Below are 25,393 nucleotides of genomic sequence, written 5' to 3'. Positions count from 1 at the left end.
AAGATGTTTCTGGGTTTAGGGCCTGCTTGGTGCGGCTGCATGCCAGGAGCACAGAGATGGGCCTGTTAGGGTGGCAGAGTGGGCGATCCTCTGGCCCCAGGCTCGGTGGTCGTTGCCACTGGCCGGCAAGTGGCGCCAGGTCTGTAGCTTGTATATTGCAAGGACTGTCTCTATTTACTGATTGGCTTGGGGTGTTTATTTGATTTTTTGGCAGGGCTGTAGCTATTTTGGGGATTCGGGGGTGGATCATGTGCAGGGCCATCTCCACCGACAGCATGCTCCTTGTCGGCAGAGTGGTTTGTGGTATTCGGCTGACAAATTCACACCGCCTACGGATTTCCACCAATGAAGGCCTTATCCATGGACAAGATGGCTGTTCAGGCAGAGGACATTTACTGAGCTTCCTCGAGGACTCTGTGGAGGTGACTTTGACTCCTGTAAAGTATCTCCCAGGCTTGGTGCGCTTATCTTTCATTCTTAGCTACTTGTTCATATCTAAGCAAAGGTATATCACTTTATTAATAGAGGTCTTTTTTATCATTACTTTTGTGATATATTATATTTTTATATTTTAAGCAATGGGGGCTGGTGCATTTGTTTTATTGCAAGGATGTAAATGTTTCCCATAAATATGCAGGAGTGACCAAGTGTAGTGACGGAGCCCACACTAAGTAAGGGTATTTTGTAGGTGGGCGGAGGGTTTCTCCCTTTAACAAAAATGTATACATAATCACTTAAAATGCTGCATTTTACTGCACACCTCCTTGAAAAATTGGGTACAAATCCACACAGTTTGCCATTGGGTTTGTGGAGTAGCTTACGAAAAAATCCAATAAATGCAAGTCACCAACAGTGCACAGTAGCGTTTTCAAATGCGTTTACATGATGACTTTGCCCGCAACATATGCCAGTATAAAACAATTTAATCCTGGCTGTCCCCATACATGTCTATGCTGGCGGTACCAATATCTGCCAGCATTCCCAAATCAGAACATATTCATGTTTGCTTTGTGTGTAATGCTGGTTATGATAACATAAGAAACATGTCCAAGCTGGCCCTTCCATTAAATGACAGTATCCCCACATAACAACATACTCCATGTTGCCATGCCACGATAAGAAAACATGTTAAGACTGGCTGCTCCAATATAGGCCAGTCTAGCCACCTAGGAACACTTATACTGGCTTTTCCCTTGATGCCAGTAAAAAAATACAGAGCCGTCTCAGAAGATATATTCATATGGATTGTATCAAAGTAGGAAGTAGTCTAGCCATGCAATAACATTTATCATGTTTACTTTACTAATAATGTCACTTAACTCATGCCATGCCACAGCAACAAAATATATCTAGACTAGTCACCAACATAGGCGAGTCTTGCCACATAATGTTGATACCCACTAAAACATGCCATATCACTGTAAGTAAATATATCAAGGCTGGCCTACCAACATAGGGCAGTCTTGCCACTTAATAACTCTTATCAAGTTTGCTTTACTCTTGATTCCCAGTACCAAATACCATGTCCCAGTACAGAAAATATGGCCAGACTGGGGATACCAACATAGATCATTTTAGCCACTTATTAACACTTATGTTTGCTTTAATCTTAATGCAAGAAAATATATCCAGACTGGTCCACCAATGTAGACCAGTCTTGCCATGTAATAACTTGTTGGCTTTACTCTTGACGCCCATTAAAACATGCCATGTTCTGACTGCAAGTACGTCCTCCCACCCCTCTTGTACACAATCAGATGCCTGTGCATAGGCACACACTCACACTCACTTGTTCATTCATTCCTCTAATTCACAAATGCATTCATACATCCATTAATTTCTCTCATTCACTCGCACACACTTACAGATTCAAGCACTTGCATGCATGCAAGCATACATACATACATTCATTCATAAATAAAGCATTATTTCCTTAACTGCAGTCCTAATCCTGACGCTGCCTGCTACAATGGCCTTCCAGAACCCGAGCAGCAGTTTGAAAAGGAACCAGGTAGCAGAGAGAGCTTCCTGATTCCTGAGAGCATGCGCGGTGAAGCCAAAACACCTCCTAAACACTGGTCAGGGAGGTCTAAATATGCAGGGAGTTGGGAAGCTCCATCTAGGCACATTTAGGCTCGCAGTTCCCCAGCCTGCATGCTCAATCGGCTGTTCATGGCTGGGGAAGCAAAATGCCTTGCTTGCATGGTCCATTGGGCATGCACCTGGGGAACTTAACTGTCAATGGGAGACCTCATTTTTCTTTGACAGGGGGCTGGCTTTGGCTCGTCCATAATGGATGACAGTCGTGGATCGGCGCACCATCACCCATTATGGACGAGCTGCCTCTGGTAGGAGGGGAACAAAGCGTAGTTTGCATCTCTGCTTTGCTTTCCTCCTCCGTCTTGGGAGAGCAGTAGGTTCCTATGGAGTCCGCTTGGCACATGCACTTGCAGATGAGCAGGCGGATTCCATAGGAGTCCATTATTAAACGACGCCTGAAAGGTGTAATTTGCAGGTAGCCTAAAAGTGAATTGTACATGCGATTTTGCCTGCTTTTACGCTTCCCAATTATACTGCGCTTTGTAAATGTTGGAAATTGCATGCAGTGGACCTAGCAGCACACCTAACGTGGGCGGTCCTTTGCATTTGATTTGAAATGACCCCCCTACTCTTCTAACGAAGGCACTGTTCGTCCAGTACATTCTGGGAACCAGATAGTAATCCTTCGCTAACCGGGTCTCCCATTCATCTAACGTTATGAACCCAAGATATTTTTTCCTCCACGTGTGAAGGTCCCAGAGAAGAGAAGATGGCGTGGGACAGTGTTGTGCAATGCCCGAGCCACGTATGAGAATCTGTAATTTTATGTTGTAATGTAATGATAAAGGCTTCTTGGTTTGTACCACTTGTGCCCCGTGGCCAGCTTTTAGGGGGACCATATGACTTAATGTCTCAGAGACCCCACATCCCCATTGCAGGCAAGACTATTTTCTTTTACAGATGAAGAAGCCCAATAGGACCAACGTAGGTTCACCAAGACTACCACTCCCAGAATGCATTGATTTGTTAAATGTGTCCTCGTGACATTGGGGGTCATTACAAGTTGGGCAGTAAGGGATACCGGGCACCGGTAAGGAGACCGGTGACAGTAATCCCTTACCGCCCAATTCCGAGGTCCCTTAGCAGAACCCGTAAAGGACGTGTGGTCTGACCACACGTTCTTTACGGGTCCCGCTATGGGACCAGGGCGCTAATAACAGGCCTGCTATTCTCGAGCCCGTAATTAGCGCCCTCCCCATTCCCATTGAGCCCTATAGGGGCTCAATGGGAATGGGGAATGGTTGGTTCAATGGGGATTTTCCTGTCCCTCCAGGGTCGGAATGCACCGGTAAGTCCCCATTGAACCAGACCGGTGCCGGACCCGGTATTGGAGGCATCCATGGCGGAAATAGCGCCATGGCTACCTCCAATCTCGGAATGAGGCCCATTGTGTCTTCTGGGAACCTTACTCAAAGGCAGACCAATATTGGCCTCCTTTTCAGGGAATTATTGTGCAAGTGTCAGGGTCAGGGATCTGTTGCCCAATCAGAGAGGCGCTTTTAACTACAAGGAGCCTTGGCGTGGAAGGTGGATGGAGAAAATCACAGGGTCCGCTCTGTCCCGTGGCGCAGGTAGGGGAAGAGTGGGACGCTTTTGCCCTCACAGTGACCACTGTCTTAAAAATAAAGCAGCAAAAACCGCGAGGGAGGGGCGCTACGCCCCCAGCAACACCACAGTGACCACCAGTCAACACTCCAGGGCCTCGAGCGCCACCGTCAGCAAACAGGGCTGTGGTCCGTGGTGTCCGCAGGACGGGCGCCAGGAGCATGGAGTGGGCGTGGGGAGAGAAGCCCCCTTGTTATTTCTCAATAAACACAAACAGGCATTAGGGAGAGCCAGCGAGGGTTTATTACCGCCCGAAGAGGGCGTCAGCATTAGACACGCTATGTAAACAGAGCGATATTTGAGGAACAAAGGAGAATGGTGTGCGTTGGGAAGAAGCAGGCCAAGGCTCAAGGCGGGGGCAGGGGGGGGGGGGCGGACGGAGAGGGTCTCTTGAGAAGTGACGGGTTGTTTTCAGTGTGGGGGGCTGACAGGGTCAACTGACAGAAGTGCCTGGACGGGACTAGCTGTCTCTCCAAGCGCCCAAATAATAGTCAGCCACTCTGGCTGGCCGAAACAATCTAGCTGTCGCTGTCTGCAGCACACTACGTAGCTGTCCTTCTGGGCGTCTAGTACGGCATAACTGTCCCCCTAAGTGTCTGAAAGCTGTCCCTGCTGCCCCCCATAATGAGCATGCTGTACCCCGGGGAGATTAGAATGCCCACACTGTGCGGGTGGGTTTATGGAATTACTATGCTGTCTCCCTGGGCCTGTGTCTCGAATGCCCACACTGTCCCTCTTGGTGGCCGGATCAACCAAGCTGTCCATATGAGTGTCTCTAATGACCATGCTGTCCCTCTGGGAGTCTAGAAGGACCACACTACCCCTAGGAGTGTCTCTAATGAACATGATGTCCCTCTGGGAGTCTAGAATGACCACACTGTCCATATGAGTGTCACTAATGACCTTGCTGTCCCTCTGGGAGTCTAGAATGACCACACTGTCCATATGAGTGTCTCTAATGACCATACTGTCCCTCTGGGAGTCTAGAGCGACCACACTACCCATATGAGTGTCTCTAATGACCATGCTGTCCCTCTGGGAAACTAGAATGACCACACTACCCATGAGAGTCTCTAATGACCATGCTGTCCCGCTGGGAGTCTAGAATGACCACACTACCCATGAGAGTCTCTAATGACCATGCTGTCCCGCTGGGAGTCTAGAATGACCACACTACCCCTAGGAGTGTCTCTAATGACCATGCTGTCACTCTGGGAGTCTAGAGTGACCACACTACCCATATGAGAGTCTCTAATGACCATGCTGTCCTTCTGGGAGTCTAGAATGACCACACTACCCATGAGAGTCTCTAATGACCATGCTGTCCCGCTGGGAGGCTAGAATTACCTCACTACCCATATGAGTGTCTCTAATGACCATGCTGTCCCTCTGGGAGTCTAGAATGACCACACTACCCATGAGAGCCTCTAATGACCATGCTGTCCCGCTGGGAGTGTAGAATGACCACACTACCCATGAGAGTCTCTAATGACCATGCTGTCCCGCTGGGAGTCTAGAATGACCACACTACCCCTAGGAGTGTCTCTAATGACCATGCTTTCCCTCTGGGAGCCTAGAGTGACCATACTACCCATATGAGAGTCTCTAATGATCATGCTGTCCTTCTGGGAGTCTAGAATGACCACACTACCCATGAGAGTCTCTAATGACCATGCTGTCTCGCTGGGAGGCTAGAATGACCACACTACCCCTTGGAGTATCTCTAATGACCATGCTGTTCTTCAGGGAGTCTAGAATGACCACACTACCCCTAGGAGTGTCTCTAATGAACATGATGTCCCTCTGGGAGTCTAGAATGACCACACTGTCCATATGAGTGTCGCTAATGACCTTGCTGTCCCTCTGGGAGTCTAGAATGACCACACTGTACATATGAGTGTCTCTAATGACCATGCTGTCCCTCTGGGAGTCTAGAATGACAACACTACCCCTAGGAGTCTCTCTAATGACCATGCTGTCCCCCTGGGAGTCTAGAGTGACCACACTACCCATATAAGTGTCTCTAATGACCATGCTGACCCTCTGGGAGTCTAGAATGACCACACTACCCATGAGAGCCTCTAATGACCATGCTGTCCCGCTGGGAGGCTAGAATGACCACACTACCCCTTGGAGTGTCTGTAATGGTCATGCTGTCCCTCTGGGAGTCTAGAGTGACCACACTACCCATATGAGAGTCTCTAATGACCATGCTGTCCTTCTGGGAGTCTAGAGTGACCACACTACCCATATGAGTGTCTCTAATGACCATGCTGTCCCTCTGGGAGTCTAGAATGACCACACTACCAATGAGAGCCTCTAATGACCATGCTGTCCCGCTGGGAGTGTAGAATGACCACACTACCCATGAGAGTCTCTAATGACCATGCTGTCCCGCTGGGAGTCTAGAATGACCACACTACCCCTAGGAGTGTCTCTAATGACCATGCTTTCCCTCTGGGAGTCTAGAGTGACCATACTACCCATATGAGAGTCTCTAATGACTATGCTGTCCTTCTGGGAGTCTAGAATGACCACACTACCGATGAGAGTCTCTAATGACCATGCTGTCCCGCTGGGAGGCTAGAATGACCACACTACCCATGAGAGTCTCTAATGACCATGCTGTTCTTCTGGGAGTCTAGAATGACCACACTACCCCTAGGAGTGTCTCTAATGAACATGATGTCCCTCTGGGAGTCTAGAATGACCACACTGTCCATATGAGTGTCGCTAATGACCTTGCTGTCCCTCTGGGAGTCTAGAATGACCACACTGTCCATATGAGTGTCTCTAATGACCATGCTGTCCCTCTGGGAGTCTAGAATGACAACACTACCCCTAGGAGTCTCTCTAATGACCATGCTGTCCCTCTGGGAGTCTAGAGTGACCACACTACCCATATGAGTGTCTTTAATGACCATGCTGACCCTCTGGGAGTCTAGAATGACCACACTACCCATGAGAGCCTCTAATGACCATGCTGTCCCGCTGGGAGGCTAGAATTACCACACTACCCCTTGGAGTGTCTGTAATGGCCATGCTGTCCCTCTGGGAGTCTAGAGTGACCACACTACCCATATGAGTTTCTCTAATGAGCATGCTGTCCCGCTGGGAGTGTAGAATGACCACACTACCCCTAGGAGTGTCTGTAATGACCATACTGTCCCTCTGGGAGTCTAGAGTGACCACACTACCCATATGAGTGTCTCCAATGACCACGCTGTCCCACTGGGAGGCTAGAATGACCATACTACCCATGAGAGTCTCTAATGACCATTCTGTCCGGCTGGGAGTCTAGAATGACGACACTACCCTAGGAGTGTCTCGACTGACCATGCTGTCCCTCTGGGAGTCTAGAGTGACCACACTTCCCATGAGAGTCTCTAATGACCATGCTGTCCCTCTGGGACTCTAGAGTGACCACACTACCCCTAGGAGTGTCTCTAATGGCCACACTATCCCTCTGGGAGTCTAGAGTGACCACATTACCCCTAGGAGTGTCTCTAATGACCTTGCTGTCCCTCTGGGAGTTTAGAGTTATCACACTACCAATGAGAGTCTCTAATGACCATGCTGACCCGCAGGGAGGCTAGAATGACCACACTACCCATGAGAGTCTCTAATGAACATGCTGTCCCGCTGGGAGTCTAGAATGACCACACTGTGCATATGAGTGTGTCTATTAACCATGCTGTCGTTCTGGGATTCTAGAATGACCACAATACCCATGAGAGTCTCTAATGACCATGCTGTCCCGCTGGGAGTCTAGAATGGCCACACTACCCCTAGGAGTGTCTCTAATGACCATGCTTTCCCTCTGGGAGTCTAGAGTGACCACACTACCCATATGAGAGTCTCCAATGACCATGCTGTCCTTCTGGGAGTCTAGAGTGACCACACTACCCATGAGAGTCTCTAATGACCATGCTGTCCCGCGGGGAGGCTAGAATGACCACACTACCCATGAGAGTCTCTAATGAACATGCTGTCCCGCTGGGAGTCTAGAATGACCACACTACCCCTAAGAGTGTCTCTAATGACCACTCTGTCCCTCTGGGAGTCTAGAGTGACCACACTACCCAAATGAGTGTCTCTAATGACCATGCTGTCCCTCTGGGAGTTTAAAGTGACCACACTACCCATGAGAGTCTCTAATGACCATGGTGTCCCGCAGGGAGGCTAGAATGACCACACTACCCATGAGAGTCTCTTATGAACATGCTGTCCCGCTGGGAGTCTAGAATGACCACACTACCACTAGGAGTGTCTCTAATGACCACTCTGTCCCTCTGGGAGTCTAGAGTGACCACACTACCCATATGAGTGTCTCTAATGACCATGCTGTGCCGCTGGGAGTCTAGAATGACCACACTACCCCTGGGAGTGTCTCCAATGACCATGCTGTCCCTCTGAGAGTCTAGAGTGACCACACTACCCATGAGAGTCTCCAATGACCATGCTGTCCCTCTGGGAGTCTAGAGTGACCACACTGCCCATATGAGGGTCTCTAATGACCATGCTGTCCCTCTGGGAGTCTAGAATGACCACACTACCCCTAGGAGTGTCTCTAATGACCATACTGTCCCTCTGGGAATCTAGAGTGACCACACTACCCATGAGAGTCTCTAATGACCATGCTGTCCCGCAGGAAGGCTAGAATGACCACACTTCCCATGAGAGTCTCTAATGACCATGCTGTCCCGCTGGGAGTCTAGAATGACCACACTACCCCTAGGAGTGTCTCTAATGACCTTGCTGTCCCTCTGGGAGTCTAGAGTGACCACACTACCCATATGAGTGTCTCTAATGACCATGCTGTCCCTCTGGGAGTCTAGAATGACCACACTACCCCTAGGAGTGTCTCTAATGACCATGCTGTCCCTCTGGGAGTCTAGAATGACCACACTACCCCTAGGAGTGTCTCTAATGACCATGCTGTCCCTCTGGGAGTCTAGAATGACCACACTACCCCTAGGAGTGTCTCTAATGACCATACTGTCCCTCTGGGAATCTAGAGTGACCACACTACCCATGAGAGTCTCTAATGACCATGCTGTCCCGCAGGGAGGCTAGAATGACCACACTTCCCATGAGAGTCTCTAATGACCATGCTGTCCCGCTGGGAGTCTAGAATGACCACACTACCCCTAGAAGTGTCTGTAATGACCATGCTGTCCCTGTGGGAGTCTAGAGTGACCACACTACCCATGAGAGTGTCTAATGACCATGCTGTCCCGCAGGGAGGCTAGAATGACCACACTTCCCATGAGAGTCTCTAATGACCATGCTGTCCCGCTGGGAGTCTAGAATGACCACACTACCCCTAGGAGTGTCTGTAATGACCATGCTGTCCCTCTGGGAGTCTAGAGTGACCACACTACCCATGAGAGTCTCGAATGGCCATGCTGTCCTGCAGGGAGGCTAGGATGACCACACTTCCCATGAGAGTCGCTAATAACATTGCTGTCCCTCTGGGAGTCTACAATGACCACACTACCCCTAGGAGTGTCTCTAATGACCATGCTGTCCCTCGTGGAGTCTAGAGTGACCACACTACCCATATGAGAGTCTCTAATGACCATGCTGTCCTTCTGGGAGTCTAGAATGACAACACTACCCCTAGGAGTGTCTCTAATGACCATGCTTTCCCTCTGGGACTCTAGAGTGACCGCACTACCCATTTGAGTGTCTCTAATGACCATGCTGTCCCGCTGGGAGGCTAGAATGACCACATTACCCCTAGAAGTGTCTCTAATGACCATGCTGTCTCTCTGGCACTCTAGAGTGGCCACACTACCCCTAGGAGTGTCTCTAATGGCCACGCTGTCCCTCTGGGAGTCTAGAGTAACCACATTACCCCTAGGAGTGTCTCTAATGACCATGCTGTCCCTCTGGGAGTTTAGAGTGACCACACTACCCATGAGAGTCTCTAATGACCATGCTGTCCCGCGGGGAGGCTAGAAGGACCACACTACCCATGAGAGTCTCTAACTGAACATGCTGTCCCACTGGGAGTCTAGAATGACCACACTACCCCTAAGAGTGTCTCTAATGACCACTCTGTCCCTCTGGGAGTCTAGAGTGACCACACTACTCAAATGAGTGTCTCTAATGACCATGCTGTCCCTCTGGGAGTTTAGAGTGACCACACTACCCATGAGAGTCTCTAATGACCATGCTGTCCCGCAGGGAGGCTAGAATGACCACACTACCCATGAGAGTCTCTAATGAACATGCTATCCCGCTGGGAGTCTAGAATGACCACACTACCACTAGGAGTGTCTCTAATGACCACTCTGTCCCTCTGGGAGTCTAGAGTGACCACACTACCCATATGAGTGTCTCTAAAGACCATGCTGTCCCGCTGGGAGTCTAGTAGAATGACCACACAACCCCTGGGAGTGTCTCCAATGACCAAGCTGTCCCTCTGAGAGTCTAGAGTGACCACACTACCCATGAGAGTCTCTAATGACCATGCTGTCCCTCTGGGAGTCTAGAGTGACCACACTACCCATATGAGTGTCTCTAATGACCATGCTGTCCCTCTGGGAGTCAAGAATGACCACACTACCCCTAGGAGTGTCTCTAATGACCATACTGTCCCTCTGGGAATCTATAGTGACCACACTACCCATGAGAGTCTCTAATGACCATGCTGTCCCGCAGGGAGGTTAGAATGACCACACTTCCCATGAGAGTCTCTAATGACCATGCTGTCCCGCTGGGAGTCTAGAATGACCACACTACCCCTAGGAGTGTCTCTAATGACCATGCTGTCCCTCTGGGAGTCTAGAGTGACCACACTACCCATGAGAGTCTCTAATGGTCATGCTGTCCTGCAGGGAGGCTAGGATGACCACACTTCCCATGAGAGTCTCTAATAACATTGCTGTCCCTCTGGGAGTCTAGAATGACCACACTACCCCTAGGAGTGTCTCTAATGACCATGCTGTCCCTCTGGGAGTCTAGAGTGACCACACTACCCATATGAGAGTCTCTAATGACCATGCTGTCCTTCTGGGAGTCTAGAACACAACACTACCCCTAAGAGTGTCTCTAATGACCATGCTTTCCCTCTGGGACTCTAGAGTGACCGCACTACCCATTTGAGTGTCTCTAATGACCATGCTGTCCCGCTGGGAGGCTAGAATGACCACATTACCCCTAGAAGTGTCTCTAATAACCATGCTGTCTCTCTGGGACTCTAGAGTGGCCACACTACCCCTAGGAGTGTCTCTAATGGCCACGCTGTCCCTCTAGGGGTAATGTGGTTACTCTAGACTCCCAGGAGTGTCTCTAATGACCATGCTGTCCATCTGGGAGTTTAGAGTGACCACACTACCCATGAGAGTCACTAATGACCATACTGTCCCGCGGGGAGGCTAGAATGACCACACTACCCATGAGAGTCTCTAATGACCATGCTGTCCCGCTGGGAGTCTAGAATGACCACACTACCCCTAAGAGTGTCTCTAATGACCACTCTGTCCCTCTGGGAGTCTAGAGTGACCACACTACCCAAATGAGTGTCCCTAATGACCATGCTGTCCCTCTGGGAGTTTAGAGTGACCATACTACCCATGAGAGTCTCTCATGACCATGCTGTCCCGCAGGGAGGCTAGAATGACCACACTACCCATGAGAGTCTCTAATGTACATGCTGTCCCGCTGGGAGTCTAGAATGACCACACTACCACTAGGAGTGTCTCTAATGACCACTCTGTCCCTCTGGGAGTCTAGAGTGACCACACTACCCATATGAGTGTCTCTAATGACCATGCTGTCCCGCTGGGAGTCTAGAATGACCACACTACCTCTGGGAGTGTCTCCAATGACCATGCTGTCCCTCTGAGAGTCTAGAGTGACCACACTACCCATGAGCGTCTCTAATGACCATGCTGTCCCTCTGGGAGTCTAGAGTGACCACACTACCCATATGAGTGTCTCTAATGACCATGCTGTCCCTCTGGAAGTCTAGAATGACCACACTACCCCTAGGAGTGTCTCTAATGACCATACTGTCCCTCTGGGAATCTAGAGTGACCACACTACCCATGAGAGTCTCTAATGACCATGCTGTCCCGCAGGGAGGCTAGAATGACCACACTTCCCATGAGAGTCTCTAATGACCATGCTGTCCCGCTGGGAGTCTAGAATGACCACACTACCCCTAGGAGTGTTTCTAATGACCATGCTGTCCCTCTGGGAGTCTAGAATGACCACAATACCCCTAGGAGTGTCTCTAATGACCATGCTGTCCCTCTGGGAGTCTAGAGTGACCACACTACCCATATGAGTGTCTCTAATGACCATGCTGTCCCTCTGGGAGTCTAGAATGACCCCACTACCCCTAGGAGTGTCTCTAATGACCATACTGTCCCTCTGGGAATCTAGAGTGACCACACTACCCATGAGAGTCTCTAATGACCATGCTGTCCCGCAGGGAGGCTAGAATGACCACACTTCCCATGAGAGTCTCTAATGACCATGCTGTCCCGCTGGGAGTCTAGAATGACCACACTACCCCTAGGAGTGTCTGTAATGACCATGCTGTCCCTCTGGGAGTCTAGAGTGACCACACTACCCATGAGAGTCTCTAATGGCCATGCTGTCCTGCTGGGAGGCTAGGATGACCACACTTCCCATGAGAGTCTCTAATAACATTGCATTGCTGTCCCTCTGGGAGTCTAGAATGACCACACTACCCCTAGGAGTGTCTCTAATGACCATACTGTCCCTCTGGGAATCTAGAGTGACCACACTACCCATGAGAGTCTCTAATGACCATGCTGTCCCGCAGGGAGGCTAGGATGACCACACTTCCCATGAGAGTCTCTAATAACATTGCTGTCCCTCTGGGAGTCTAGAATGACCACACTACCCCTAGGAGTGTCTCTAATGACCATGCTGTCCCGCTGGGAGGCTAGAATGACCACACTTCCCATGAGAGTCTCTAATGACCATGCTGTCCCGCTGGGAGTCTAGAATGATCACACTACCCCTAGGAGTGTCTCTAATGACCATGCTGTCCCTCTGGGAGTCTAGAGTGACCACACTATCCCTAGGAGTGTTTCTAATGACCATGCTGTCCCTCTGGGAGTCTAGAGTGGCCACACTATCCCTAGGAGTGTCTCTAATGACCATGCTGTCCCTCAGAGTGTCAGTTATGCAAGGGATTTTGCATAGTGCAACTTCTGCCATTTGGAGGCCTCATGAAACATGTACTGGGGGCACCATGCTCTGCATCTCTAAATCTGGAATGCGTATGCCGTCCATCACTATGGCCGGGATTACCATGCTCTCGCTGCGGGTGCCTGGAATGACTATGCTGCCCATCAGAGTGTCAGCAATGACCATCCCTTCGCTCTTGGTGTCTGGAAGAACCATGCTGTTCCTCTGGGTGTCTTTCCACTCGGTATCTGGGATGGCCTAGTTGGAGCTTTGGGTGACTAGAGTTTCGTAGATGCTTTCACACCACACAGCCCTTGCAACCCTGCAGTGCACCTCCTTGATCTGCTGGGGAGCACCATCAGTCAGCCACAGGAAACCCAGTGTATTCACTATTCTGGTTCTGTATGAATGCTAAAACAGTTTTATTAATTCGAAGGGATTTACAACACAAATGCTGCTTGTCATTTTATAGCATTCTTTTTAGTTGTATTGCTATCTGTTCATGAAATAACAGTTGAAATATGAGCATCAAGGTTTGCGGTACAACCCGTCGGTAGCCGGAGGGTTGCTGCCAACCTCGTAACACTGTTTCTGGCGCCTGACATCCCGGTGCTACCGGGATATCATAGGCGGCAGTGGAACAGTTATTTCCCATTCCCATGGAGTCCAATAGGACTCCATGGGAATAGGAAACCTAAAGCACTGGCACCATTAGTAACGGTGCCGGTGCTTCAGGGAAAAGCCTGACGGTAGGGGCCTGAACTCCCAGCAGGTCAGGCATGTCAGGAGTTCCGTGCCCCTACCATCATATTTATAGTTTGGCAGTCTGGAAAGGGTGCCGTTACGTTGTTACCGGCACCTTTATTTCTGGACCGCCAAACTCGTAATGAGGGTCATGGGCCTCATTACGAGGTCGGCAGTAACCGCCATTGTGACCAGTGGGTTGCTGCAGACCCCATAACACTGATTCCGCCGCCTGATATCCCGGCGGCACACCGATGCCACCGGGATATCACAAGTTGCTGCAGAGCTGTTACTCCCCATTCCCGTGGTTACTCCCCATTCCCGTTGAGTTCCATAGGACTCCACGGGAACGGGGATACTGAAGCACCGGAACCATTAGTAACGGTGCTGGTGCTTCAGTGAGAAGTATGGCGGTAGGGGCCTGAATTATGTGGAACCTACCGGCAGATTCAGAGTTTGCTGGTCCGGAAAGGGTGCTGGTACGTTGCTACTGGCACCCTTGTTTCCTGACCAGCAAACTCGTAATGAGGGCCATGGTGTGTTGAACATGTGCAAATGGTCATTGAGACACCCTGGGTTAGAGAATACTAGTGACAGTGTACATGACGGAGAAAACCTAAGAAGGGGCGAGAAAATAATAAAAGATATGCGAGTCCGGTAAAAAAAAAAAAAAGCTAAAACAATGCAGAATGATGAAACAAGTATTAACATATCACTCTCCCTCAGCCATCTCACTCATTTACTAGCTTGTTTATCACCCACACACTTGTCCATTCAACAGCTCACTAACTCACTCATTCATGCTCAAACACAAACTCCCCAGTTCGTTCATTCAGTAGCCTAAACATGACTCACCCACTCCCTTTCTCATTTCTTTAATTAGTAGCTCACTCAAGACTCTCTCCCTCGCTTGTTCATTTATAAGACTCTCCTCGTGCTCACTTGATAATTCGAACTGTATCTCAGTAATGACTCATTTGCCCGCTAGCTCCTTCATTCAGCAGCTTACTCATGGTTTTTTAACTTATTAATTCAGTCATTTTTACCTTATTCAGTAGTTACTCATCGCTCATCTGTTCATTTACTAGCCTGGTCATTCAGTAGCTCACTCATATACTCACTCACAGTTGACTTTAAGCTTAGATGCTTGCTGAAGACTAGTGCATACTTACTTCAGACAGTGATCGTAAACATTTCCATTGACTGGTTGCTGTCCTTTAACTTCCGCCCGTGGATCGCCAAGGAAAAGCACAAACACCACAACTGTCTGAAGGTAGCATATCTACTGTAAGTCACTGGGGAGCAAATGAGTCTCTAAAAAGCTCTTCAAATCCTGGACCTGATGTGCTCATGAGATCTTTAGGGATGCTGTATTTATAAGACATTAAGGGGTGATGTGCTCATGAGTGGGATGAGGTGATCAGGAGACCTTTCGGGATGATGTGCTCTTGAGATAATTGGAGATTATGTGCTCATGAGATCTTCAGTAATGGTATTTCCATGAGATCCTTAAGGATGAAGCGCTCAAGAGATCTTTAATGATGATGTGCTCCTGAGAGCTTTAGGGATGATGTTCCATGGAGAACTTTAGGAATGGTGTGCGCGTGAGATCGTTACTGATGATGTGATCATGAGATATTTAACAATGATTTTCCCAAGAGAACTCTAGAGACAATATGCCCACGTGATCTTTGGTGATGATGTGCTCATGAAATATTTTAGGATCCTGTGCCCAAGAAACTCTAGTGATCATATGGTCATAGTGATGATCTGCTTATGACATCTGTAAGGATGATTTACCCAAGATAACTTTAGGCACAGTGTGCTGAGATGTTTAGTTGTGATGTGCTCATGAGATCTTAAAGGACGACATGCCCATGAGATGTTTAGGCATGATGTGCTTATGAGATATTCAGGGATGATGTGCTCAAGCAATCTTTAAGTATGATTTCATCATGAAGATCATTGCACGTTTAGGATGATGTCATCATGCGGTTTATATTGATGATTTGCTCATGAGAGCTGTAGAAAGCAAGTAATCATGAGAATTTTATAAAATCAAGGTAATTTATGGATTACCTTTACTAATTCTATTTATATGGCGCAGAACTAGTTTTGCGTGCAGTGAATTACTCTGCATGCCTGACCAAGAACTAGCAATTTCAACGTAATGAATTACACTAAGGAATCACAAATAATAAATTGTGAGTATATTTAAGGCAGGGACTTATGACAGTATTCTGGGAAACATGCTGTTTGCTAGGAGCTATCCTGAACAGCAATGATCTAAGAACTCCTAGGGGAAAGGTTTAGCAACTCACTGGAGTAGGGAGGGTGTCATCACCATAACAATTGTCTCCCAGAGTCTAACTTCTCATCTAGACATGAACGTATGTGGTGGTTTTTAGAGAGCGCATATTACCCCGAGAGGTATCATGGCGCTGCAGCGCAACTGGTATGTAGCAGCGTACGGTGTAGTGCAGCATGGAAAATATGAAGATGGCCAGCTGAAGCGGGTGCTGTTGATGAACGATACTTGCATCACAGCTGCGGTCTGAGTAAGAACGTTTTCTCTTGGCGGAGATCTAATGTGAGCCTGTTCCAATTGAGAGCCGCTTAGATCTCCCTACAATCCTTGAATAGTTCATTTTAGGAATTGTCATAAGAAACCTTTTTTGTGACCGTAACATGTGGTTCAGTTTGTTAAGATTTAGCCGTTTAATGCGAATCTTAATCTCATGTCCATGAAGTAATGTATGGACAAGACACGTGGATTTAAACAAGATCCTATGTTTAAGGGTAGCCAGCGCATTGATCGCAACCCTGGGTACACATGATCATATGTCTTGAGCCGAAGCCGCGTCCTCGCAGTAGCATTCTGGATTCCCTGCAACTGACTGAGTGGCTCGGATGTAATTCCAAGATAGAGTTATGAAAGTTTAAAGTAGATAATATAAATGCTTTGGTAACCGTCGCCTGTGATGAAAAGGTATATATTTAAGCAATAAACCTCGATGGGCGGGGGCATTACTGGGCCAGTTCATGCTCCGGGCCACTTAGAAGCCCAAGCAAAGTGAGGGATTTTACTTTAGCCTGGGGTATTACCTGCCCCTGCCCGCAGGGGGTCATTGCTGTTAGTATCCCGGCATGTTGTACTGGGATACTAATAGTGTTTTTTTGTTTAAGTTGAAAAATGGAAACACGCTGTTTCTCAATTAAAAAATCTACAAAACAAGATGGATCAGGGTGAAGGAAACGTCCATGGCCGCCATTGGTGCACCAGGGCTGCGCCGGGAACACTAATGTTCCCGGTACCAATGAGGGACAAGGGAGCACCAGGTAAGTGGGACATGGGTGAGAGGGGCTAAATATGTGGAAAAGGGGGGTGAGGGGAAGTAGACGTGGGGGCACAGGTGAGCACTTACTTCGGACCCGGCAAAGGAAGATGGTAGCCTCCAGCTCAGAGGAGGCTCGGAGCTGGGGTTTTACTATGTGATAAAGCCCCCGCTCTGAGCCTCCTGATTGGCTGGGACATAGCAGCTCGGTTTTATTGAGATTGATTCCTAGGGTGTTCTTATCCACCCATGAATGCAGGTCCATTAAGTGATCTTTAAGATTAGTGGAATGAAAAGTTCGAACCCTTGAAAACCTCTCTTGGTTTTGTGTTGTTTTATGTAGTTTTGAACAAATAAACCTATATCATGACTTCTCTTCTAATGGCTTAATGTACAGGTTAAAGAGGAGAGGAGATACGTAGAATCCTTGCGGAATGGAAGGTTGGGCAATGGGGTTCCACAGGCAATCAGTGGAATTAAATATGTCCACTCTTTTCTTCAATATTGAGAACATCAATGATTTACAAATGTGTCAATTACTCTTTCAAGCCATTTGGCGAGGAAGGGGGATCTCGGCGATAGGTGAACAGTTTCCAAGATCGAATGGATTTAGTGTTGGCTTTTTCAGTAAGGTCTAACAGCTGCTGTCTTCCAGGTCTCAGGCATGAGTCCGGTTGATCAAGATGTATTGAACAGCTCACAGTTCAGAAGTGGGTAGTTGCCTAATATAAAGTTCTCCAGAATTGACCTGTAATGTGAAGTTGGACAATAGGCATCCGCTGGCAATCAGTGCACTTAAATATCCCCATTCTTGTTTTCTTCATTAATCAGCACATCATGGATTTGCAAATATGTCAAATATCTTACCTAGACTCCTGCTGAACTCCTGTCACATGGCTAGGCTTTCTCTTCTGCAAGTACTATTTCAGTCTCCCTAGCCCTTAGACTCTTCCTAAATAGAACTATATTGTGTCTGGACCCTTCTAAGGTGTACTTTTCCCTTATCCTGGTTGAGATGGTATGACTTATAAAATAATTTGCTGCCCCTTTTCTGCCCCATTAGGACCTGACGTTGTTGCTGATGTTTTACGGACAGCCATGTTAAGGAGTTGAATAACTTGAGTGTTTGTATTGAGAGCCCAAAAATACATTTATTTTCTTGACTGACTCTTTTTCATCTCTTTATAGAACACTCAGCTGCAGCAAAGACTGGTGGCTGCTTCCCTGCCACAGCCCTGGCAATGCTGGAGAGCGGTCAGAAGATTCCCATACCGGAGTTGCGGCCAGGCGACCGTGTGCTGTCCATGGATGGAGAGGGCCGAAGAACGTACAGTAATTTCCTAACCTTCCTGGACAAAGACTCTTCGGCAGTGAAAGACTTCTATGTGGTGGAAACGCAGGATCCACCCCGTCAACTGGCAATCACTGCAGCCCACCTGCTTTTTGTGGCGGATAACTTCACTGTACCACTCACCGACTTCAGTGCAGTGTTTGCCAGCCACGTGAAGCCCGGACAGTACATACTTTCAGAAGGGGTACTCGGGTTGCAGCCAGCTAAGGTAGTTTCTGTCACCACTCGAACTGACATAGGTGCCTATGCTCCCCTCACCAGCCATGGCACGTTGTTGGTCGACAATATAGTTGTCTCCTGCTTTGCCGTGGTCCAAAAACATCACCTGGCACAGCTAGCCTTCTGGCCACTGAGGCTTTACTATGGTGTGGGAAGGCTGGAGACACATACAGAGGGCATTCACTGGTACTCAGAAGTCCTTTATCAACTCAGCAAGATTTTTCTAGCCAAGGAAGAGTTCCACCCTCTTGGGATGCCCTTAACGAGGAGCTGAGCACAGTGGGGGGCCACGGAAGGAAAACGAAACCGCAGACTAGCCTGCCAAGCAGCCCCAGCTCAAGTGCTGTCGGCCAAGGCAATGCAGCACGGAGATGTAGGGACGCCGTGCAAAGAGGGTACAGGAGAGACCACCGCCGTCCACCTCTTCAATAATCCTCAAAGGCCACATCCAACAGGAGATCCAAGGACAGAGACACTACACTGCCTTGCTTTCCTGGCCATTTCTCCAAAACAATGGGTCTGTTTTAAAAAAAATGGAAACAAGTGGGACGCCTCAAAAGATATAATAAGAGGAGAAATAATGGACCAAATGGACTGTGAAATATTGACTAGATGTATTGCGGGAAGAAAGTGGGATCTTCTCCCTTCAAAACCAAAGGCCTTGCCTCACCTCTGACCACAGAACCAAACACTACATCGAAACGTTCCTGATGTAAACAGGCACTACAAGCGTGAGATGCGACATGCTTGAATCAGGCCACCTCGGATACCAGAAGAAGCTGGGAGGGATGACTTATTTACCAGCATTAATTCAGGGATGGGTTGGGGGGAGGGAGAGAGGAGAAAATCTAAGCTCATAACTATGCAAGACCAGAATACTTTTTTGAAGCTCCTTAGACATTGTTATTTTTATTGGAATAAAAGCTTACCGGATCTTTGCCAATCGATATATAGTGTAGGTAGAGGGGAACCACCTGGCCCATCTAGTGAGTCCATGCACCATGCCTACTGCCCCAGATGGCCCTATCTAATGCCTACCCTTATTTTTGCTCTGTGCTTCTCGATGGTCATTTATGCCGCACGACATTCCCAGGGGCAGATAGTTCCTTGCATCGTCAAAGCTTTTCATCGAAGGTGAAGGTTCCGTCACAGACCTTGAGCCTTTGCACGCTATCTTAACCAGAGACGTTGACTTATTGTGGGAATTCACGCTGCATCCAAAATCAAGACTTTGTTCCAAATTCAAACCTGTTCTGTGGAAATTCATAGACATGTCTAAGCAGAATTTGCAGATAGAAGAACTTTCCTTTTTTCTGTGAAGTTGTTCCTTTGCCACAGTCCTCCCTTCAAAGGAACTCTACAGAGATCTCAAGTCGAATTGAACCTTCTCCACCGACAACACACAATTCAAGTTCTGAAGAACCTTAGAACATGTCAGATCAAGCATTGATTCAGAGACCGATAGGGTTATATGTTTCTTTGAAAGAAAATTTGGTGGAAGGTGGAAATGTCCAGTTTTGTGTGGGGTGGGGGTTGTATGCTGGGTTCAACTTAGAAATTCCATGGTATCCAATTGCTAGAAAGGGACATGGGAGCGACAAGGGTGTCGTGAACTGCACCGCCTGGCACTGCCAGCCATTCTGGTAAGCATTTATTCCTTCGTGTCACTTGTCTTCTCACAAGTACACTGTCTGTTTCATAAGCAGCAACTCCTTGTGATGCACGGAGGGAACTTGCCCAAGAGAAGTGCAACAGCCCCGCATCAAGCCAAGGGAATCTGGCGCTGCGCGTCAGTCTGGAACATTCCAAACCGAACTTCGTATTTATGAACACCCGCAATAATTTATTACTTTTTGCTGCTTGTGTTTTTTCTTTCCTGCTTTGTGTAATCCAGTCTGCTCCGTGTGTTTTAGATCTGGTTGCTAAATTTGTATCCTAGTGCAGAACACATCACAAATGTAATTGCTGGGGGCGCTCTAACATCAATCTGAAAAGGGAGCGTGAGATCTGTGAACCGTCCCACCTGCTTCGGAACTACTCAAAGCTATCCGCGTTCCCGTGGCCATGCATGAGAAGGCCACCCAGTATTGTGTGTTACCTTTTACATTCTGAGACTTGTAGCTTTGCTTCTTAACCTTTTGAAAAACTGCAAGCCCCAGATTTCCAAGCAAAAACAGGACTGGGTGGCTTCTCGCGCATGGCCATGGGAAACTTCAGAGCTCTACCTGCTGGTATCAGTGGCCAGGTAAATCAGATCCATCAGCGAGTCTCTTGCATTTGATTGGGGAATGGAGACCACATGACATTGTGCTAACTCATCTGGCTTGCTGTAATCATAGTGGCTGCTGAGCCCAAGAGTAGGGCCACGAAGCATAAGGTACCTCGTGAGCTGCTGGGAGTGGCAGGAAGTTTTCATAGGTCCACAAGAGTTGGTGCCTGAAAACTAAATCATTAGACAAGATGCCTCTACACATGACCTCAGAAGTAGCATTTTGTCTAAGAAAGGTCAGACAGCCACCAAGGTAAGTAGGTTTCTCATTAGTATGTCTCGGTTGAGACAACCTGGCCATGCTGCTGTTGGGATTATTAAGAAAATAGGGAAGCGACTGAAGGAACGTGGCACGGAAGGAGCCAACCCAAAATTTAAAGAACACAAATTTCACCAGGACTTCTGTGCTACTGTCTGTTTCCTAGACTTCAAAAGGTGGTAAGTGAGGGAAGGGGCATTGATAGGTGGCAGGGCTGACCCAGATTTGGGAACCTACTGCCATCATTGATAGCGTTGGCATGTATTTTGCACCAGGAATCCAAGATTATGCTTTTTGAACTCCACACCGTCTTCAGTTTGCTCCAACGTAACTAAATATTTGAGGTGAATTTGAGTATCAGTAAAGATCAGTGTCCGGGGTGCTGAGTCCGCATCCCCCGTGAAAAGCAATCTGTGCTAAATGTTCCTATACTGGTAATGGAAGTTCCCTGAAATATGGCCACCGGCACCCCCCAGGAAATTCAAAAGTTGGCTCCCCTGACCAGTGGCCAAGTACCAACTGGAACAAACCTGCTACAGACAGGCCCGTCTTTGCCCTTGACTGGTGGTGTGCCGTGCCAGAGTCGGACACTTATCCGAATCCTATTCCAGTCCATAGTGTCAGGACTTTAATCAGAAAGCATAAAACAGTTTCTAGGCTCATTTTAAATTTCAGGGCGAAAAAAATGATGAATGAGTACAGATTTCTACCGGTATCACCCAATTATTTTGCGTCCGAAAATCCTGCGGCTGAAAATGCTGAATTCTGAACTGCACATTTCAACATTTATTTGTAGGGGGTCGGTTAGGGTAATAAATATTGTAAGGGAAGTATGGGGGGGTCGCTGCATAAGGACCCCCCTCTGCATATAAGTGCGTTGAGTTTGTGCAAAAAAAAGAAATAAAAAAAATCGAATTTCTACCTATAAAAAATAAGGTTTTGCTCAACAGCACATTGCATTTTTTCTCCTAATCGATCACACTTCTCTCTTAAAGAGCAAGACTCTGGGGCGTTACACTATCGGGATGCAGTGTGCGACATGTCATTATACCGCGTTACACTATCTGGAGGGAGGGATGTAGTGTGTGACATGCCATTATACCGTGCTACACTATCTGGAGGGATGCAGTGTGTGACATGTCAGTATACCGCGTTACACTATCTGGCGGGATGCAGTGTGTGACATGTCATTATACCGCGTTACACTATCTGGAGGGATGCAGTGTGTGACATGTCAGTATACCGCGTTACACTATCTGGCGGGATGTAGTGTGCGACATGTCATTATACTGCATTACACTATTTGGCGGGATGTAGTGTGTGACATGTCATTATACCGCATTACACTATCTGGAGGGATGTAGTGTGCGACATGTCATTATACCGCGTTACACTATCTGGAGGGATGCAGTGTGTGACATGTCATTATACCGCGTTACACTATCTGGCGGGATGTAGTGTGCGACATGTCATTATACTGCGTTACACTATCTGGCGGGATGCAGTGTGCGATATGTCATTATACAGCGTTACACTATCTGGAGGGAGGGATGTAGTGTGTGACATGTCATTATACCGCGTTATACTATCTGGAGGGATGCAGTGTGTGACATGTCATTATACCGCGTTACACTATCTGGAGGGATGTAGTGTGTGACATGTCATTATACCGCGTTACACTATCTGGAGGGAGAAATGTAGTGTGCGACATGTCATTATACTGCGTTACACTATCTGGCGGGATGCAGTGTGCGATATGTCATTATACAGCGTTACACTATCTGGAGGGAGGGATGTAGTGTGTGACATGCCATTATACCGTGCTACACTATCTGGAGGGATGTAGTGTGTGACATGCCATTATACCGTGCTACACTATCTGGAGGGATGCAGTGTGTGACATGTCAGTATACCGCGTTACACTATCTGGCGGGATGTAGTGTGCGACATGTCATTATACTGCATTACCCTATTTGGCGGGATGTAGTGTGTGACATGTCATTATACCGCGTTACACTATCTGGAGGGAGGGATGTAGTGTGCGACATGTCATTATACTGCGTTACACTATCTGGCGGGATGTAGTGTGTGACATGTCATTATACCGCGTTACACTATCTGGAGGGATGCAGTGTGCGACATGTCATTATACTGCGTTACACTATCTGGAGGGATGCAGTGTGTGACATGTCAGTATACCGCGTTACACTATCTGGAGGGATGTAGTGTGTGACATGTCATTATACTGCATTACACTATCTGGAGGGAGGGATGTAGTGTGCGACATGTCATTATACTGCGTTACACTATCTGGCGGGATGCAGTGTGCGATATGTCATTATACAGCGTTACACTATCTGGAGGGAGGGATGTAGTGTGTGACATGTCATTATACCGCGTTACACTATCTGGAGGGATGCAGTGTGTGACATGTCATTATACCGCGTTACACTATCTGGAGGGATTTAGTGTGTGACATGTCATTATACCGCGTTACACTATCTGGAGGGAGGGATGTAGTGTGCGACATGTCATTATACTGCGTTACACTATCTGGCGGGATGCAGTGTGCGATATGTCATTATACAGCGTTACACTATCTGGAGGGAGGGATGTAGTGTGTGACATGCCATTATACCGTGCTACACTATCTGGAGGGATGTAGTGTGGGACATGTCATTATACCGCGTTACACTATCTGGAGGGAGGGATGTAGTGTGTGACATGCCATTATACCGCGTTACACTATCTGGAGGGAGGGATGTAGTGTGTGACATGTCATTATACCGCGTTACACTATCTGGAGGGATGCAGTGTGTGACATGTCATTATACCGCGTTACACTATCTGGAGGGATGTAGTGTGTGACATGTCATTATACCACGTTACACTATCTGGAGGGAGGGATGTAGTGTGCGACATGTCATTATACCGCGTTACACTATCTGGAGGGAGGGATGTAGTGTGCGACATGTCATTATACCGCGTTACACTATCTGGAGGGAGGGATGTAGTGTGCGACATGTCATTATACCGCGTTACACTATCTGGAGGGAGGGATGTAGTGTGCGACATGTCATTATACAGCGTTACACTATCTGGAGGGAGGGATGTAGTGTGCGACATGTCATTATACCGCGTTACACTATCTGGAGGGATGTAGTGTGTGACATGTCATTATACCGTGCTACACTATCTGGAGGGATGTAGTGTGGGACATGTCATTATACCGCGTTACACTATCTGGAGGGAGGGATGTAGTGTGTGACATGTCATTATACCGCGTTACACTATCTGGAGGGAGGGATGTAGTGTGCGACATGTCATTATACCGCGTTACACTATCTGGAGGGAGGGATGTAGTGTACGACATGTCATTATACAGCGTTACACTATCTGGAGGGAGGGATGTAGTGTGCGACATGTCATTATACCGCGTTACACTATCTGGAGGGATGTAGTGTGTGACATGTCATTATACCGTGCTACACTATCTGGAGGGATGTAGTGTGGGACATGTCATTATACCGCGTTACACTATCTGGAGGGAGGGATGTAGTGTGTGACATGCCATTATACCGTGCTACACTATCTGGAGGGATGTAGTGTGTGACATGTCATTATACCGCGTTACACTATCTGGAGGGATGTAGTGTGTGACATGTCATTATACCGTGCTACACTATCTGGAGGGATGCAGTGTGTGACATGTCATTATACCGCGTTACAGTATCTCGATGGATGTAGTGTGTGACGTGTCATTATACTGCGTTACACTATCTGGAGGGATGCAGTGTCTGACATGCCATTATACCGTGCTACACTACCTGGAGGGAGGGATGTAGTGTGAAACATGTTATTATAATTATATCAGTACCGGTGCGTCAAGATGTCTTTATATCAGTGCAAAGGCAACATTTCAAAAGTGGTGTTTCCTGCCTTACAAAATAAGATTATATTTGAAAAAGGGGCGGCAAGGGATCATAACTAGTTCAAAGGGAGGGGCTTAATGGGGGTGCTAACACTTTTTAGCAATTTTTAAAAAAAATGAAAACCTCTAAGGCAGTACTTTGCACTGTTAAAAAAGACCCCAAAGAGACTAGAAACCAAAATAATGAAATGGAGACATTTACAGGCCCAGGTCTCTAACTGGACTGACTTTAGGGCAAACGACACCAGAAGCAATTTATCCCCAGATCAGAGACCGTAGACAATTGTGGTTGCATATTATAGCCAGGATTCTGATCATTTCGTCTGAACATAAGTCACTTCAATCAAAGATCACATTCTATAACATGTATTTATTCAATGTGAGCAGATTTGAATGGGCAGGGCCG

The 25,393-nt window shown here is 47.7% G+C and overlaps 1 protein-coding gene across 1 annotated transcript in view; it reads left to right on the top strand.

The window, feature by feature from the left end:
* Positions 1-22,076, top strand: part of IHH (Indian hedgehog signaling molecule) — a 188,787-nt gene extending 166,711 nt beyond the window's left edge. Inside the window, exon 3 of the mRNA XM_069616864.1 lies at positions 18,147-22,076. Within this exon, the coding sequence (XP_069472965.1) occupies positions 18,147-18,802 (656 nt within the window). The 3' untranslated portion in view covers positions 18,803-22,076. The remainder of the gene's footprint in view (positions 1-18,146) is intronic.
* The last annotated feature ends 3,317 nt before the right edge of the window (positions 22,077-25,393 follow it).

The sequence above is a fragment of the Ambystoma mexicanum genome, chromosome 9 (genome assembly GCF_040938575.1).
Source record: "Ambystoma mexicanum isolate Mex_15411 chromosome 9, UKY_AmexF1_1, whole genome shotgun sequence".
Taxonomy (NCBI): Eukaryota; Metazoa; Chordata; class Amphibia; order Caudata; family Ambystomatidae; genus Ambystoma; species Ambystoma mexicanum.
Note: the sequence above shows the minus strand (reverse complement) of the source record. Positions and strands in the feature narration are given on the sequence as shown.